The sequence below is a fragment of the Zonotrichia albicollis genome, chromosome 17 (assembly GCF_047830755.1).
Source record: "Zonotrichia albicollis isolate bZonAlb1 chromosome 17, bZonAlb1.hap1, whole genome shotgun sequence".
NCBI classification, from domain to species: Eukaryota; Metazoa; Chordata; class Aves; order Passeriformes; family Passerellidae; genus Zonotrichia; species Zonotrichia albicollis.
The window spans coordinates 14,730,902-14,749,243 of record NC_133835.1 but is presented as its reverse complement, the minus strand read 5'-3'; the positions used below and the strand labels follow the sequence as shown (position 1 = coordinate 14,749,243).

Below are 18,342 nucleotides of genomic sequence, written 5' to 3'. Positions count from 1 at the left end.
GCCCAGGCCCCTCCACACAACTCAGGACAGAAACAAAGCCCAGAATACCCAGGCTGTGGGTTAACCACCAAGGCAGTGAGCATGGGCTGCTGAGAGGAGGCACCAGAGCAAAGGGACAAAGCTGGATGTCAGCAGAACCCTGGAGAAAGGAGAACAAAGCAGGGGCAGCAGGAAGATGTGGGAAGGGAGGAAGGGCAGAGGGAAGTGAGAGATTGCCCAAGGGCAGCAGCAGCAGCAGCACTGGCCCGTGCCAAGCCTGCCTGGGCCAGCACCAGCTCCGTGTCTGTCCGTGAAAATCACTGCAAGACCTCACAGCTCACTTTATCTCACAAGAGCTCTCTGGATAAAAGGGATTTAAGGGCAAAGCCTCCATAATCCTTTGGGTTTGCTTTCTTTTAATACCATAAAGCACAAACCCAAACTTTCTAGTCAGGAAAAACATGGCTTTTGTTATGTTCTGAGTCACTTTTCCCCAGCAGCAAACAATGTGGCTTTTCAATTCAAGTCCCGAACATTTCAGAATGAAATGCTTTGCAAAGCCCTAAAGTAAATCACAATTCTCCAAGTCACACTTCCAGCTGATATAAACTCACTGAGGTCAGTAAAGAGACTGCATGTGGCCCATCCTGCCTGGCCTGACTTGGGTGGCATGATTGATAAAGCAATCTGTGGCTGAAATCAACTGAAGATGATGTAGCCAGCCAAGGAGAAGCCTGGGGTTTCATTATTAATTGCTGCAGTTCTGCCTAAAGGCTCCCTTAGCAGGAAGGGTGAGCGCATTCTGGGTGAGCTGTGCTGCCCTTGGGTGTCACTGGCCTGATGCAAAACTCAGCAAAATTAACTTTGCAGTCTATCTTAGGAGTTCTTTTTAGTGGACTATGGCCTGACTTTGAAGATAGAACCTTGAAGTAAAAGCTTTCTCCTTTCTTTCTTTTACAAGGTGTGTACCAAGTATTCTTAGAAATGTGGAAAAATCTCTCAGCTTCTCATTAAAATTACCCTAAACAACAGTGCTTTGTTCTCCTGTCAGAAAGATTCTCTTGCCTTGTTATCACGCCCAGTTCCCTGAATGAAAAGTGAATCTCCCAAGTTAAATTCAGGACTCCTGAATCTCCTGCTCAGAGAAAGGAGCCAGTAAAAGCTCTCCAGATTTTATTGCGATGGCACCAAAGCTGCATCACCCCTCTGCAAACACAGTAACAGAGAAACCATCCAACCTCTGCCCACAAACCCAGCAGTGAAGGCTGCACACGGAACAGAGCACTCAGCACCCAAGCTGAGGAAAGCAAAACTTTCACAGACACAACTTCACAATTACTCAGGTAAGTGCAGCAAAAATCCCGAACTGTTGGGTGCTTGGAGCACATCCTGGTGCACACCAGGAGATCCAGCCCACACTGTCGGCACAGAGAGGGGAGCAGAGCCACCATTTGTGACAATCAGGTCTGTGCCTCCTGCACAGGAACATCCTGCATTTGCAGCAGTGTTTCCAGCAGCCTCACTCTGCTCCCACTAAAATCAATGTTGGGTTTGCCGCTGCTCTCTGTGATTGCCGTGTCCAGCTGCACTATTAATTTTGCATTGATTTCCTCCTGCCAGAAACATGCTTTAATAAAAGAACCAATCAACCAGACTGCCAATGGCTGCCTACCTAAGAATAAGCAGGATATGTTCAAAGAAAGCTTTACTCTAACTTATGTTCATTCCTAAAGGCTAAATCAGCTGGCTCACAACAAAGGAACAGCATTGTTTAACTTATCAATGTCCCACTGTTCATCTAGAACATCTGCAATGGTTTTGCCTGCAGCACTACCCCATTCATAACAGGCCTTGATAGATTGCTCAATGGGCTTTTTTTTTTGGTACAAAATGTACAAGAGCATTTTACAAAGTGGACTTTGCCCTGATATGAAAAAATATAATAAAATAATGAAGAAGTAATTTCAGATCCGCCATTTTCCAAATTGCCAATGGGACCTTTGGCAAAGGGAGACAAAATGGGACCAGCTCAACGTGGCACAGAGCAAGCAGAGGGGTCCTGTGGGCGAGTGGCCAAAGTGCCTTGCCATCAACCAACAATGCACCTAATGAGAGACCCAATCCAGCCTGAAAGCACAGCAAATGCCCACAGCCACCAAGGGGGCCACGCCAAGCAACAGCAGCATTGGGAACTCCCACCTCAGCCCTCCCTCCAACAGAGCAGCCCTGAGAGGGGCACAGCACTTACCATCGTCCAGGTAGGCCTGGTCCAGGTTCTGCTCCTGCTTGATGGTGACTCCTGCCGGCAGCACGTCCTTGTGCTCGGTGCCCGGGGGCCCGTTCTTGGCCGCCCTGGTGCCCGGGGCCGCCTGCTGCTGGATCACCGTGGGGTACGAGCTGGGGCTCAGCCTCTGTGCTGGGCCGCCCTGCGCCTGGCCGGACCTCGACGCGCCGCCCGCGAAACTCTCGCAGCACATGATGTGCTGGAACTCCTGGTGGCCGCCACACCTCAGCTGCTGGTTGGTCGGGGAGTAGTGGATGACGGGAGAGGGCTGCTGGTGGCCCGGGGAGGGCTGCAGCACGGCCGAGCCCTGCGCCGGGGAGCCGGCGTGCACCAGCACGGACCTGTGCCCGTCCCCGAGCGCGGCTGGCGTGGCCATCAGGCCGGGCTGCTGGTAGCCCAGCTGGCTGGGGCTCAGGCTCTTGCTCCTCTGGTAAATGACAGCCGGGCTCTGCTGCTGGTACCGCGAGTCGGGAGAGGAGAGGCCTGAGCGCAGCTGCTGGCAAGGAGCCATGGTGGCCACGAGGCACGAGGGCGACTCGGTGGCCAGCGTGTGCTGTGAATAGTAAGGCTGTGTTACTGTCCCCAGAGCACTGTGCACTGGACTGCAGATTAGGGCTGGATCATAGTCATCAATGGGCTCTGTTTTGATGGATGGTACTAGAACAAAGCATGCAAAGGACGTTATTTGTAACCAGCTGAGGAGAAACAGAGAGGTTTTCCTTGAAGCAATAAGAGACTTAAGCCTTTTACAAGATTTGTGTATCTAAATTCATGTGTCACAAGCACTCAGTTTAATAAATCACCCACATGCAACCACTGCAAAGATTCTTCAAAGCTAAGAGGTTCTTAAAAAATCTTAAATGCACTAAAGAGCCACAAATTGCTAAAGCTGAAAAATTCAACACTTCAGCTCCTGTTTTAATTCATTTAAGGGCCATTATGGAACACACACAAAATCAGAAGTCATAGATAGGTGTTTCATGCAGTACTTCCATCTCAAAGGAGACTGAATCAACAGAAATCCCAGGACATAAACAACTACCCATCTTCCTGTCAAACCTCTAACCAGTGACCAAAGGCAGAGCTGAATATTCTAGAGCTTCTGTCTCTGCTGCACAAATTTCCTCAGTGCTGAGAGCTGAAGACCTGTCTGACACCATCATTTAAAAGACCACGATTTAGTAAGAGTTGTGTGAATCCAGGTGGAGTAAATGATGGTCCTCTACATTTCCAATGATTTTTTGGTAGAATCTTCCCCAAAACTCACTACAGAAACACCACACAATGGAAACCATACAGTGGTCATGCAAAACTCCTGTCTGGAAGTAAAGCTTCCTCCTCCTAAGTGGTCTATTTTAGGTTTTATATTGAGAGAGAAGTGTCCTTCTCAATACTGTTCCAGAGCAGAACAATTTAGTAACTGTACAAACCCTTCACATTGGTGATACCCTATAGAGTTCATAAATTCAGGGAGAGGACCAGAGATTTTCAGGCTGGAGGAGACCAAAATAAAAGTCTGAATGAATGTTTGCCTTTCCTTAGAGACAAGTCAAATTAAGACATCATTTGAAGCTTGCATAAAATCTGGTGGGGTTATTTTATGCTTTCTGCTTTCCACAAACACAATACTCTGGTTTTCTCACAAGATTTTCCCCCCAGCCAAAGCTGAGAAATTCTGGGAATCTCATTAGTAATCCTGTTGCATTTATTGTGACATGGCTCACCAATCCCCCAGAGGAAGAACATCACAAAAGCATTCATATTTTTCTCAGCTAGCCTCACTCTGAAGAATATATATTGCTTGCCTTCCTCCATCCCAGGCCCTTTCCCAGATCTGATGTTTTCTTATTGCTGGACACGTCAGAGAAGGCAACACTGATGGTTTTCAGGGTCACACCGTGTCCCAGACTGAGCCTGTTCCCACTGAGGCTCTTGGCAAACTTCCACCAAGTGAATGGGGCAGCATCAGCCCATTGCCAGAATAACAGATCACTGACACCCTAAACTGATGGAAATTCCTGATCATAAATCACAGGCATCTTTTAAACCAAATCACAGGCATCTTTTAAACCAAGCAGCTGCTGAGGGCTGAATTAAATTAGCAATATTTAGATCCTAAAAGAACAAGAAAACATCAGAGCAGAAAATCAGATCCTGCTCATGAACTCAGACAGCAACTGGCTCTGTCGCTGACAATTACCTGGGTGGTAGGTGAAATGCTGGGGTTGGCTTCTTTTCCTCTTGCCATTGATGACATAGAAATTCACCTTGACGGCGGTGCGGATGTGCTTGTTCCTGTACTCGGGGATTTCCACAAAAAGCATGCTCTGAAAGAAACAACACAGGGGACAGCAGGATCAGCACTGAGGCTGGCCAGGGCTGTGGGCAGCTCCCCCTGCTACACCTCCAGCCACGACAAGGGGAACTCCCTGTTCATCCCTATAAAGAAGGGTATGAGAAGAAAGGGGCAGATGGTGGAAGACCAGAAGATTTTTGGCTCTGACAAGTTGCTTTCTATGGACTGTACCCCTCCTGCACTTGGAGAGAAGTCTCAGCTGCAAATAAAACATGAAATGGTGACAAATGCAGAAGTTCTGCTAATCCCACAGTGCCTGATAAAGGAGCGTGCACTGCGGAATTCCCTCTTTTTGTCAGAGTAACTCAATTATGCTGTAGACTTTGGATTTACCCGCAGGCAGAACCAGCTGCCTCCAGGGCAGGCACAGCCCATGGCAGAGGCACTGCTGGCTCCTGAGAGCTCTGCCTGCCCAAGCAAGGTCCCAGCAAGCCAAGGGAGCAGAGGGGCTGCTTCCCTCCAAAGAGCACTGGGAATCCTGCAGGGCAAACCCTGCATGTGCCACAGCAGCCAGGGCTGGCCAGGAGCAGCCTCCTGCAGGGCCCGGGCTGGCACTGTGGGTGTGCAGGGCAGCATCCAGCAGGGGCTCCCTGCTGCAGGAATCAATCCTTCCTGCAGCATCTGGCACTTGGTCATTGTGGCATTGCTGCTCTTTCTGCTCCTGATTTGCTCCTTGGAGGCTCCCCTTGAACACAAGCTGGCAAGGACACCCCCTGTTTCATACTCACAGGCTGGCTCTTGTCTTTGTCCACCGTTGCCTCCATCTCCCAGATCTGCTGCCCATCTACAAGAATATCACAACATTAACTTCACTGTGGTGTGCTTTTTTTTAATCATAGAACTTATTTTTAAAAAAGAGAGAGAGACAAATTGGGGGCATTGAGACAAATTAAGGGCATTAAGTTACCAAAGCTTTCAAAATGGACTTGATTTCAAGCACCTTCCCAGTCCTAACTGAAGGCACCAGCATTTCATTGAAACACATCACTGAACACTTCTCTCGCCAGGAAAGAGCTCACATACATATTAAAGTTCAATGTTTATGTAGAAATTATCCAAACTGAGGAATGAAATATTTAGCATAGGCGCAACATCTGCTTTTCACCAGGCCTGAGTCCAGCCAGCCTGACTGGTGGAGGGCACCAGGAGGAGACACAACTTGGGAATGGTCACCCTGGGTCAGCAGCTCAGCAAACTCCGCTGCTTTGAGCCAAGACCTCTCGGATTCCCACAGAATGACCTGACAGCCCTAAAGCTGTGGTAAAACACCAAATATTCACTGTACTCAGTGCAAAAGCACTTCACTCCATGTGGGACAGCCTCTGCCCTGAACCCCTGCAAGCTTTGCTGCCCTTAGTTATTGCATCCATGCAGCTTGTCTCCATCCTGAGTTACACAAAATTACATTTATAGGAAAATAAAATGTGATCCCCCTGTATGGAGCAGCACCACAGTAACCCCTGTGCTGTAAGAGTGGATCAGCAGTGACAGGACATTCATTTACAGACTGGCTGCTTCCACTGCTTACAAATATTCCTTAAGTATAAAAACATTTTTGCAGTGCTTTCATTCTTTATTTTTTTTAGATTTTAATCTTTACCCCTTTGATTTTCATATTCCATTGAGCCTTTTAGCCAAGCAATTTGCAGAAGAAAAATACTGATGGGAGGGAAACAAATTGCCTCATACCTTTCTGAAAGCTTGATTTTAAACTGGCCAGGGGACACGTATCCCAATGGCCTGACAGACTGGGAATGCTGTAGCCAGAGCTGCTGCCTGCTTTAGGGTCCCCACACTGGGCAGGACAAGGGGGAAAATCTCCTAAACCCAGTCCTTCTAACACAGCTTTTTATTTTTCCCAACTCTTGGAAGTTCTGCAAGAGCTGCTTTTGTCCTCTGTTATTTAAGCACTTCTGCTTCTGGCAAAAAGGGAAATGAAAGAGTATTTTTAAATGCATTTTGCATTTCTTGTGTTGCTATGCTCTTTGTTCTGCGCTGGGCCCAGACAATGAGCTGACAGATGTGCCAGGCTCTGGGGCAGCCTCTGCCCAGCTGTGGCCAGGACACAGCCCCAGGGTCCCTTTGGGGACAGAACTCACCTGTCCCTCACCTGGACAGCTCTGCTCACACCCACAGGGACAGGAGCCTGTCCTGGAGCTCACAGCTCTCACCCCTGCCTTGGGATGGCTCCTGGGGCTGCTGTGGGGCAGGGGGCACCAGGACCCCGCTGGGCTCCCCTCAGCCAACCCTCCCTGGGCAGTGGGCACAGCCAGGGAGCAGCTGGGAAGAGGCTGCCCCAGAGCCTGGCATATCAGGAGACCCCAAAGAGTGGGAGTGTGGCCCATCAGGAGACCCCAAAGAGTGGGAGTGTGGCCCATCAGGAGACCCCAGGCTTCCAGCTGCAAGGAGGGAACACTGAACAACTCCGAATTTTCTCTCTCATTTTTGAAGTATGTATCACTGCCCACCCCCAGGGACTGCTGCAAAGGCATGGAAAAGATCCCATTATTTAATGTCATTTAACATCAGCCTCCACTTTGGCCACTGCTATATTCCATCTGTACCCCTGTTAATGCAGCCAGCTCCTTGCTGCTGTTGAGACAGAAACAGAAAAGGGGGAGCCAAAATATTGAGTTAATCCAGCAAATCCTTGTCTGATTATGAGGCAGCAAATGCTCAATGGGGAGATTCCCCTTCTAGGTGAGCTTTGAGAAAAGAAACCAGCACAGTGTGTGAGGAACCTCCCCTCAATCCTAAACATCCCAAAGGATAATTTTTTAGAGTTCTCTGAGGAGAAGAAGAGGGAAAAGGAAACAAGAAAATACATCATGAAGGGAGAGCTCTGATAGAGACACACATGGGAGCTGTCCCAGCAATGCCACATGAAGATGTCTGGACAACAAGGACAGCCAAGCAGGAATATTTGACACTGCTTTTGCTCCAGGCAGAATGTTTTCATCTTTGTTTCTGCACTGCTAAATTCAAACAGTCTGTGCAGATACAACAGCACTAACTCCACAAAGAAGGTGGAAATCAAAAGGATTTGCTGGTCCAAAATGCATAAACTAAAGTAGAAACGGGCCTCCAAGTCATGTGCCACATCCAAGGAGCCTGTGGAACACATGCAACCACAACCACAGGGGATTTGATTTAGTAACTGAGCCACTGAAACTGCACTAAAAGCTAATGAAGCCAACCATAAAAACCAAATGATGTTCAGGCTGAGTCCAAAGCCTGTGTGGGTCAAAAGTAAGAATGAGAAAAGGCAAACAAGAAGTAAATGTATTTGGGGCTATAATTCCAACAATGATAGATGCTTCTGTTTGGATATATTCCATATTTGTGGCAGCTGAACAGGTTTCTAACAAATCTGTCAGCAGCAGCAATCCCTGTTCTTTGAGCCCTGTTGGATTTAAGCACTCTGCAGTTCACTCCCTGACCTTTAGATTCAATATGATGATGTGGCTCCATCTGTCTCACTGCTTCACTTCAGCTCGAGACAATCAATATTTGCTTTTCCTTTAACTGCTCTGGATGTGCACATTATGGGGAGCTTTTGGCAGGAGGGTGAGGGAGGCTGTGAGGAAAATGAAAAATACAACTGCATTCACAAGTCTCTCTCTCTACTTTAACCTATTCTTTTTCCTGGTAATGAAAAGGAATCTTCTGATTATGCACACCCTGGGAGCTAATGGAGAGCAGGAGGAATAAACTGAGAAGTCTCAGGATCATTTCAGGAAATTCTGAATAGAGAAAACCTGCACCAAACTGTCAACACATTTATCACCTTTACAATGTGCATAAATGCAAATGTTTTTAGGAGGAAATTAAAGCGGGGGTTTGGAGAAAGCCCTCAGCAAAACCAGGATTCTGATTGCAAGGATGTACTGAAAATCCCAAGGCTGATGTGACAGTGGAGCACAGCCCCAGTGCAAACCCTGTCAGACCAAAGGCCCTTCCCTGAACCCAGGTGATGCCTGGCACCAGAAATGTTTAGCTCTGAGCAGGAGGCTGTGCTCGACCCTCCAGAGATCCCTTCTGGCCTCAATTACCCCATACATGCCACAATGGGGCAAACAGCTCCTGCTTGGAAACACAGGAGACTAAACCCAGCTTGATTAATAATTTAATCCAAAGTCTACAAGTGCAGATAGCTGCTTATTGCACAGAATTAAACCATGCCCACCATGGACAGGACAGAAAGCTGTAAGGATCACAGAGGAGCCCAGGGCCAGGTCTGTGTGTGTGTGGTGCCTTTCAAGCTGTGCCTCCAGCACAGGGAATCCAAGCCCTGCCTCTGGAAAGGGCAGCACTCAGGATGATAAAATATCCCTGGATTTAGACCCTGAGGTCTCACCAGCCATGGCTGCCTCGTGCAGTATTTTTACTGTTGTGGTTCCCTGCTCATTTAATGGTTTGTCTTAGTTGGCAAGTCCTTAACACCACAGGTCAGTGAAATGTTCAGGAAATAGAGATTTTTGTGCTGCTTCAGGGCTATGAGACTTAGCATTAAACCCCGATGAGAGATCTGATTGTGTCAGCACTCTTTGGGGAATGAATGAGTTGTTGGAAGAAAGTAATTCTACCCTTCCTAACCCAAACTGCCATCATACCAAAAGTCCTGCTTCAAACTGGGGGAAATCAAAACGTCAGGCTGCATTAGGAACATTCTGGGTGATTCTCTGCAGCCCCTTATAGGACCCTTTTTAATTAGCCAATTAAAGGTTTTCTGAACCAGTTACAGCCTTTACACATTATTCAGGATCCCTTACTCATGACTTTGGGGTCAGTAACTAGCAGGGAAACAAACTCACTGCTTTATTTGAACAAGCATGACTGATGGACTGAGAGGCTCAGGAAATGTTCTTTGCAGTTCTCTGCAGCTGAAGACTAAATATACTATTGTGCTGATTCTGGATGGGATTCCACGCCTGCATGTGATTTTAGGCCTGCAAAGGTACACTGCTTTTCAGTCAAGCATTACACAAATTACTTAATGAACAACCTGTTACTGGTTCCCCAGAGAAAGCTAGCCTGGTCACCAGAGGGGCAGCGCTCTGACTGCACAGTTCTGAACATTTCTGAACATTTCTGCACAGTTCTGAACATTTCTGCACAGTTCAGTTCTGCACAGCTCCCCCTGGGCCTGCAGGAACTGTCCCCATGCACTCTGATCCTCGGAAGGACTTCCAGAAAAGCACAATTATCTCTGTCAGCTTTTATCAGTAGATGACAGACACCTCTGGAACACAAAGAAGGGTTTTTAGAGCCACCCCAAGAACAAAGGGAGGGCAGTGAATGGTTTCCAGTTGGACAAAACCACTCTGGGCAGCAGAAACCTTATGAGGAACCCTCACTCAGAGTCTCTGCTGCTCTGGACAAATTCCAGAGAAATTCAGGGACAAATTCTGATTTTAGCTGGGAACTTACTCTGCTTCAGGCCAGCACAAGGCTGCTCAGCATCTGGTCCTGAGCAGTTGTCTCCTTCTAAACTCTTACTTCAAAACCATTTTCAAACTTTACAGCAACTCAGCATAAGTGTATTTAAAACTCATGAAAAGCAGAACTATTAAATTTATTCCTGAGTTTCATTTCCATGGATTTCTTTTTCTTTCTGAAGCAAGACTGCCCACTGCAGTTAATGGAGCTCTGTTTGTTGAGAGCAGAGGCCAGTGCCTGCACTGCACTGAGGACACAAGTTTGAGTCACCAGGGCTGGAGATACAAGGCAAGGTCTGGGAGGTAAAAGGGCAATGGATTACTCATCCCCCAGCCAGCCCAGCCCCAAATCTGACATTTTGCACAGTGAGAACAAGTCTAGAGGCGAATTCTCCCCATCTATTGTTGAGGAATTCAATTCCCATTAAAATAAAACATAAATACAGTAGTTGAACAGCGAAGCAGGAGGAACAGTATTTCATTCCAGAGCTCTTCCAAATGACTCCTTATGCCAATTCATCAGAATAGATTTGTTGTTTTTTCAAGATTATAAGTGTGTTTGTGTGTGTGTGTATATAAATTATTAAACAAAAGCTTCTCTCAAAATAAAACCACTGGGAACCTCCATGTAATAAAATGAGTCACACCAGGATGCGATGACTAAGTGGGAGAACAGGGAATTCCACTCCCCATGCCAGCTTTCTTCATGATCAATTTTCTGTCAACAGGTGATGGGAGCTTGTCTCTCTGCCTTTTGTTTATGCCAAGAATTATGATTATTTTTTAATATTCTCCCTAAACAATTAAGCTGAATAATCAGGACCAGGCACACTTCCATCAGGCGCCCCCATAGTAAACAGTGAGCCAGGGAATCCAGGCCAGCAGTGGCTGCCTGTGTTAATAAGGATTTACCAGCTGTAAAATTCCAAAATCTTGTGTCATACGGGGAAACCTTCCAAAACACTGGATTCCACCCTGTCTCGCTGAGTCTCCAACAGCTATGGCAACTCCGTTTCTGCAGCCACACTCTTCTGCATTTTTCTCTGGGTGAGCCCTGGATTTTTTCCTGTTTTGCAGTGTTTTTTTGGAATCCCTGTTTTTTTGGAATGCTCCGTAGGATTACAAGAACACCTGGGGAGGCAGCACATCCCAGCCAGGGGGAATCCTTTGGGGAGAAAGGTTTGCTGGCTTTCAGCAGCTACAGCAGCAAGGAGAGGCACAAGGTGCCCCGTTACCCTGAAACTTTCTAATTTGCACAGCAGAACCTGGCAAATCAATCCTCCTGCTTAATACTCATTACCCTCACAGTCAATATTCAAAGTTGTTTATTTGCTCAAGTAGCAAACATCTCTTTTGAATGAACCTGGGAGAACACTGAAAGTTTTTTAAAAGCTTTTTGTCCATTTTATCGTGAATTTGCCTGAGGAAATTGCATCATTAATGTTGCACTATTAAGTTCACAGAGTTAACTGCTGAAAATAATTTGCTATTTTCTGCACTCCCCAGGAGGTTTTGGATCATTCATGAAACTGTCAGACTACAAAAAGGGCTTCAGCTCCCTGTTTGGAGCACGGGGAGGAACTGACCTAGCAGAAAGGGGAACACTGCTGTAGACAGAGTAGGAATTTCCTTCCATGTCTCCCACAGAGAACACGATCCTACCATCAAACCCACACAGCAGCAACCTTCTGTCCACGTTAAACCTGCCCTGCTGCCATCCCACCACCGTGTCCTGCAGTGCACTGTCCTGCAGGATTCCTGGGATCCCCTGGCACACGTCCCATGGCTTGTTTCCAGCACGTGGGGTGCAGCATTTGGGCACTGTGCACACAAAACCTCAACCTGCACCCAACCCTGCACACCCCAGCCTGAGCCTGCAGCCAGGACACGTCCAGGTGTGTCCAAGCACCACTGCTGGGCTCCAGAGCTGGCCAGATTTACCTTGTCACATTTATTTTGTTATTTTGTGGATGTGCACACCTGGGGGCCCTGGCAGCTGCCCCAGTTCAGAGGGCACAGGCAGCACCTCCTCTCCTCACTCTGCCTGGCCCAAGCTGGAGATTTCTGGTGGAGCCTCTCCAAGGATGGACGTTGTGTTTGGGCTGTTCCTCCACCACCCACATTGTCCTAGAGATGATTCACAATGTCCATGTGGCCACCAGAAGAGTTTGGCAGGGGAAATCACAGCCCATTTGCACTTTTCTCCCCGAGAAATACGAACCTCCTCTATCACTGACAGCTGAGCAGCAGTAACCAGTACACAACTGGGAGTAAACACAATGCAACCAGCATCTGACTAGCAAATTATTACATGACAATTAAAATAAATAAAAGGGGGAATTCCAGATCTCGTCTTTTTTCAACTGCACTGTAAGATCTGGGCCCCAACCAAACACTAACACCCTTGACCTTCACCCTATTCCAAGTCCTTGATAGCTCCAAGACTGCTTTTCAAGCTTTGCCTTCCAGATCAGAATTACAAGAACACAGTCCAATCCAGTTACTTCCCTGACCTACTTTAACTTAGCTGGGCTCAGTTACGTGTCTCCAAGTTCACATCTCCAAACTCCATTAGCCAAACTCTGCCTTTGTGTGCTGGGCTTAGGGAATTCATGAGCTCCCCTGGCTCACAGCAGCTACACTTTATGATCTTGCATCAGCGCAAGATAACCATAAGAAGAGCCCAGAACTCTAAGGCCTGCGTGCAGATAAACTTTAGCATTCAGAAAATTAATGCTATTTATGCATCAGCATTTCAAACACCAGCACTTATCCCTCGGAGCACTGAGCTCCAGCCCCTTCTCTGTTTCCTGCTGCCGTTTCCTGTCGTGAGGCTGCGCCTGAGCCTGTCCCTGCCCTGTCCCCAGCAGCTCCTGCCACCGCCTGCGGCTCGCGTGACACGCCACCCACTGCCACACTGACATCCCCCACAATGCAGGAATTGTCCTTCTGTTCCAGGTGTTTCTATGGAAAAATGTGCTATCAGCACTTCTGTGAAACGACAAAGCAAGCCTGCTCATTACTGCGCATGGAGACGTATTTTTGTCACAAATGTGACCAGTTCCACGCTCCTCTGCCTTCCTAACGGTGGGTGAGGAATCGTCTACAAGATCCAGAGGAAATGGACAGAGGTTCTGAGTGTTCCCCTGAGGGATGAACCTAATTTACAACTGTGACCCCAAGCAGCAGCTCCCTCAGCTCTGTAAAGCACACGAGTGATGCCCTCCCAGCATCACTTCACCCGGATCCAAGGGCACCCAGAGTTTGGAGTCTGTGGAACAATGAACAGCACAAAATCTGGCTGTGCAAAAACACTTGAAGAAAGATTTTTTTTGGGGGGGAAGAAGAGCCCTCTCACCCTAAACCCTGGACACCCAAGCCAAGGAGCTCTGTGGAGCCTGGTGTGATGTTTGCCTACACCGCTGCTCTCACCCTCACTGTTACCAGCACAGCTAAAACTGGTGGCACAAGTGGGAAATGCAGCAGCACTTGCCAGCACAGACAAGGCTTGTGAGCTGTTAAAATGAAACTCTAAGCAAACCAAGCTTCCCCTGCGAGCTTGCTGCATCTTCCTGCCCCGCCAGAGGTGTGATTGTCTCACAGGCTCTGCGGCACGCTCTGGAACAGACAGAGCCTGCTGCAGCTGGGGTCAGCAGAGCTGGGCTGCCACCCACCCCAGCGCGGTGCCTGTGGCTTCCCCTGCCCCTGAGCAGCTCAGCAGCACTTTCTGCACGGGCTGTGCAGGGCAGGGGAGCCGTGGGTGGGTGACTGCTCCTCCTTCCACCCAGGCACTGCTCCATCAACGCCTGGGGCTGCACAGCTGGGCTCGCTGCTCTGCGCTCCTGCAGCCCAAGGCAATGGCAACTACCAACAGAGATATTTAGAGTTGTCTACAGTGCAGAATGAGGGAGGCTGAAAGCCTCAGGTGCACAAGATGCTGATTTTCAGGTGAGCTGGGACACTCATCAACCTCTGACAAGGCAGGCACAAAGCAATTGTCAGTTTGCAGCACTCAGCCCATGCATGATCTCCACATCCAGCTCAGCTTAACCTTCCTCACCTTAGGATACACCTATTAAACAAAGCAATCTTCATTTGAAAGCCCTTCAGGCACCTCTGCCAGAGGTGCTGCTGCATTATGGAACACATTCAGCACAGAGTCCCCCAGTTAACCCACTGCAAACCACACAGACCTCTGACTCAGCCTGAGGAATTGACTCTGGACCTCCCATCCTCCAAATCCCCTTCTGCCACTCATTTACTCAAAGTCCAGCAGGCTGAGACCGCCTGCAGAGGCCAAGGGCTGGGGAGAGGCAGGATATGGAACACCAGCAAGCAAATCCCTGCTCCAGACTGGGCACTGCTGCTGGGATAAGTCCTGTCTCTCCCCTACCAGGAGGGAAAAAAAGAGGAAAAAACCCTGCAGTTTCCCCAGCAGCGAAGAAAAGCTTTAGATTTAGTGTGGAAAATATTGTTGTTCTTTTTACTTTCTAACATCCCTTGCAGCCAGAGCCTTCTCTGCTCTCCTATGGAAACAGGGGCAGGGCGTTTGGGACGTTTCCTCGAAATGGCACCAAGAGCTGCCTCCTTTGAGTGGATCATGTCCTGCAGCTACTGCAGAGCATTCTTGGGACAGGTAGCGCTGCAGGCTGCCAAGATGTTCCCCAGCACCTTCCCCAGGCGCTGACATGGTGGAACAGTGGCAGCCCAGTGGGAAGGAATTAATCCATGGGCTGAAAGGAAACAGAGCGTGCCAAAAGAAATCCTCTGACTGCACAGGCTCATCTGAAGCTCCACAGCTCTTCAGAGCCTTTCATACCTGCACAAACAGCCTGGCTTGCTGCTGCTGGGGGAAGGAGCTGGCACCCACAGGATGCTTTTCCCCCCCATGTCACCAGCTGGTGCCTGTGTATGTTCATGGATGTACATTCATTTTTGGCTCGATTCTGATTTTTTTTCCAATGGCATTGCCCCATAGATCATGCACATGCTGCTCACTTGGGCAATGCAATCTCTTAAACTCCTTGCAAGTCACTGGACATATCACTTAAGATACCTCTACCTCAGTTCACTGACAGAAAACTTCCAAGCACCAGGTTTTCTTAACAACACAAAGGGAACACAAAGTTTACAATTAAAAATATGGAAGGAGAAGGGATTGATTATGTATAAAAATAATTTTATATAAAAGGACACATGTTTGTTTTTCCGCCACAGATTTCTAGAGGGAAGAAAAAATCTTTGCCTGTGGCTCACATCAATAAAAACGTTAATTTCAATGATGATTTCTACGGTAGCATTCACTAAACATGAGATTAAACAGGCACAGAGGAACACGTAGTGCTCAGCTCCTTTCTCTGCTAACAAATCCTGTCCCTGCTGATTCCCAGTGCCTGGATTCTTGTGAAGCAACAACACAAACAGTTGCTCCCAAGTCTAACTTTACTCACATGGTTTTACTTACATGAACTTCAATGGGACAACTCACTTGAGAATCATGACACAAATCTTATGATGAGATTTGGCACTACAGCTTTGCCTTATCCCGTTAGGGAAAGTTAGGAAAAACCTGCCTTACCTGATGTTTTTTCTGTGAACACCACCTTGGACTCTGCTGTGAAATTCTGTCCGGTGAGGATCATCTGCTGTCCTCCATAAACCAGGCAGCTGTCAATGTCTTGTCTTTCAACCATTGGAAGCTCATGAGCAGACCTTTGGGCTGTGGACAAATTGCAAACATGAATGAAACCAGCTCTGTTTTACCAGGACTTTCCAAATCTTCCCAGAACTATCCACAGATTGATCTTGTCATCGTTACCATCCCCTGACTGCCAAAGCAGCTTCTCCAGGGCGCTAAATTTAGGTCCGAGAGGGAAAAATAAACTTACTCAAGGCATTTTATTTGGAAACATTCAGGAGTTGGCTGCAGTGGTTCAGCTGTGCTGGCCCTGCTCCTTGTCCTTGAGAAAGGACAGCTTGGATGAATGAGCTGAAACTTGCCCATGCCTGTTTCCAAGTCAACGGCCAAATTTTCAAGTGCAGGCACACTACAGCCCTAGAGCCCAAAAATTCCACCTGCACAGAGGATTCCACTGAATAACACTGAATTCCTTCAGAGGGGAAAAAATAAAATAAAATGAACCTCCTTTCCAAAATCCCAGTGCCTCCCACAGGGCAGGCCTGGCACAGGGGTTGCCAACAACAGCTCCATCTCCAGCTCCAAGTGTGGGCACCGAGCCCTGGGGACAGCCATGAACCCCAGATGTGACAGGAGGGGTCACACCAGGACTGCTGCAGCCCAGGGCTTTCCAAGCATGTTCTGCAGGAGCCTGAACACCTGAGGAGCAGGCCCTGTGTCACAGACTGAGCCTGACTGTGAAAGGCAAGGGAAGGAAAGGTAGGGTGGGATCCAGATGGACACAGACATCAGCAAGGCTTTCTAAGGTCTTCACTGTTCTTGGCCACGAATCTGGAGCGTGACTTTAGCAAGTTATTCTCTCTTTCCCTGGCCAGAAAACCAGGAGAGCACCATCTCTCCACCTGCTTTCCTCTGATGCCATTAAACAGCCACTGCGTGGTCAGAAAAGCCGCTGGGAGCCCTGGTGGCCATCCCTGCAGAGCCATCCCAAGTGTCTGCTATGGAGAGGTGAGAGCTGAGGGAAGTGAGGATGTGAGAGCTGTTCCCTACAACACAGACAGCTGGAAAACATCAGGAGTTCCCTGTGAGCAGAGCAGGTGGGCAGCAGCTCGGGGCTGGTGAACTGTGAGTTCATGACCTGCACTCCAACTCCTCCAGATCCATCCGCCCCAACGGCAAAGGCCTCCAGAGGCTCCTGCTCATCTCTTTCCCAGCTGCCTTGGCTGGATTTCAGCTCTCCCTGACAGAGACCCTGAGCACTGGTGCCTTCACTGAACGCTGGCTGCGGAGCCAGAAATGAGGGAATGTGATCCTGGACGTGCAGGGCTGGCCCTGACTCACACCCAGGCAGGCTGTGACCCGACCTGGCACTGCTCTGCAGCCCTCGCAAACACCAAATTCTCTCGTCACCTGGAGAAAATGTTGGAGTATTTGCTGAGAAAACTCAAGCATTAAACCTTTCACAGCAACTTTTCTAGCTCTGCTGAACCCTTCAGACCCCAGACAGAGATTTTGCTCTTATTAAAGAATAGAGGTAATTCAATAGTTGAAACTTTCTTATATCATTTGAGAGGCATTTTTGAATTCTATTTGAAACTACTTTAGGACTCATTGTTCTTTTCAAGTATGTAACATCTGGGCTAATATACTGCCAGTTAAAAAATATATATATTCAGATTACTTTCAAAGACATTGCTAATTTCTTTCACATAGCTGTAGGATTAATTTATTTCCCAAAATACTAACAACATTTTTGATGAGTTCCTAATTAGATTTATCACAAAGACAGATCTGTAACCACAAAGGCTTAAGAGTAAATAGCAATCATTAAAAAGCATGTCTACAACAGTCAAGAGAAAACATTTAAGTATTTAAGCATTGCCCTGGATGCTCTTTATTCCTATTCAATCACCAAATTTCACTTCCAAAACATCCTAAGTCATTGAAATTCCAGATTAACCTACATCTCTTTGCAGCTTTGTTGTGTTAACAGAGAGCTTGGTACCTGCCACCCCACAGATCAGTGGTTTCCAAGGCATTTTCAGCGTGAGGAAGGACAGATTTTAGCCTGGAAGTGACACTGACCCATCTCAGTGACATCTGGAGCTGCTGTGCACTCCAGCTTTGGGCACCCAGAGCTGTGCCTGCCCTGACACAAGAGGGGTGGGTGTGCAAGGCTCCTGTGCCTCAGATGTGCTGACAACAACCCCACCTGGAGCAGTCCCACTGGTTTCCCCTGCCCTGTTCTACCTGAATTCCTCTCCTCCCTTTGGGTGGTCTGAAATCTTTTTCTAATAATGAAACCCCAGCCACTTTTCATTTTCCAAGGTCTCTTTTTCTCACCCAGGCATGTAAGAAGGCTTCACCCCTTTCCCCATTTCCACCAGCACAGAGGTTCAAGGTTCAGTGTGGAGCTGCCTCAATAGGATTATTTTTTTTTCCTCTGCAAGAAATATTAATTGCTAATAAATCCCCTTCCTCTAAGGCTCATGATGGGTGCACTGCATGCAATAATTTCACACTATTCCTTCTCTTCCCCCAGGGGTTGGCACTTCATAAAGTGACCTACAGCTACTGGAGTTTATGAGCTTTGAATAAACAAAACACTGTTGATTTAACCAGTTGGGGTGTTTACTTTCAATAGCAA

The 18,342-nt window shown here is 47.9% G+C and overlaps 1 protein-coding gene across 2 annotated transcripts in view; it reads right to left on the bottom strand.

The window, feature by feature from the left end:
• Positions 1-18,342, bottom strand: part of NFATC2 (nuclear factor of activated T cells 2) — a 73,586-nt gene that overhangs the window by 25,912 nt on the left and 29,332 nt on the right. For both annotated transcript variants that reach the window (XM_026796445.2, XM_026796446.2), the window contains exons 6-9: positions 15,636-15,776; positions 5,348-5,403; positions 4,464-4,590; positions 2,228-2,920 (exon numbers count right to left, since the gene is read on the bottom strand). In XM_026796445.2, coding sequence (XP_026652246.2) covers positions 2,228-2,920; positions 4,464-4,590; positions 5,348-5,403; positions 15,636-15,776 — 1,017 coding nt within the window. The remainder of the gene's footprint in view (positions 1-2,227; positions 2,921-4,463; positions 4,591-5,347; positions 5,404-15,635; positions 15,777-18,342) is intronic.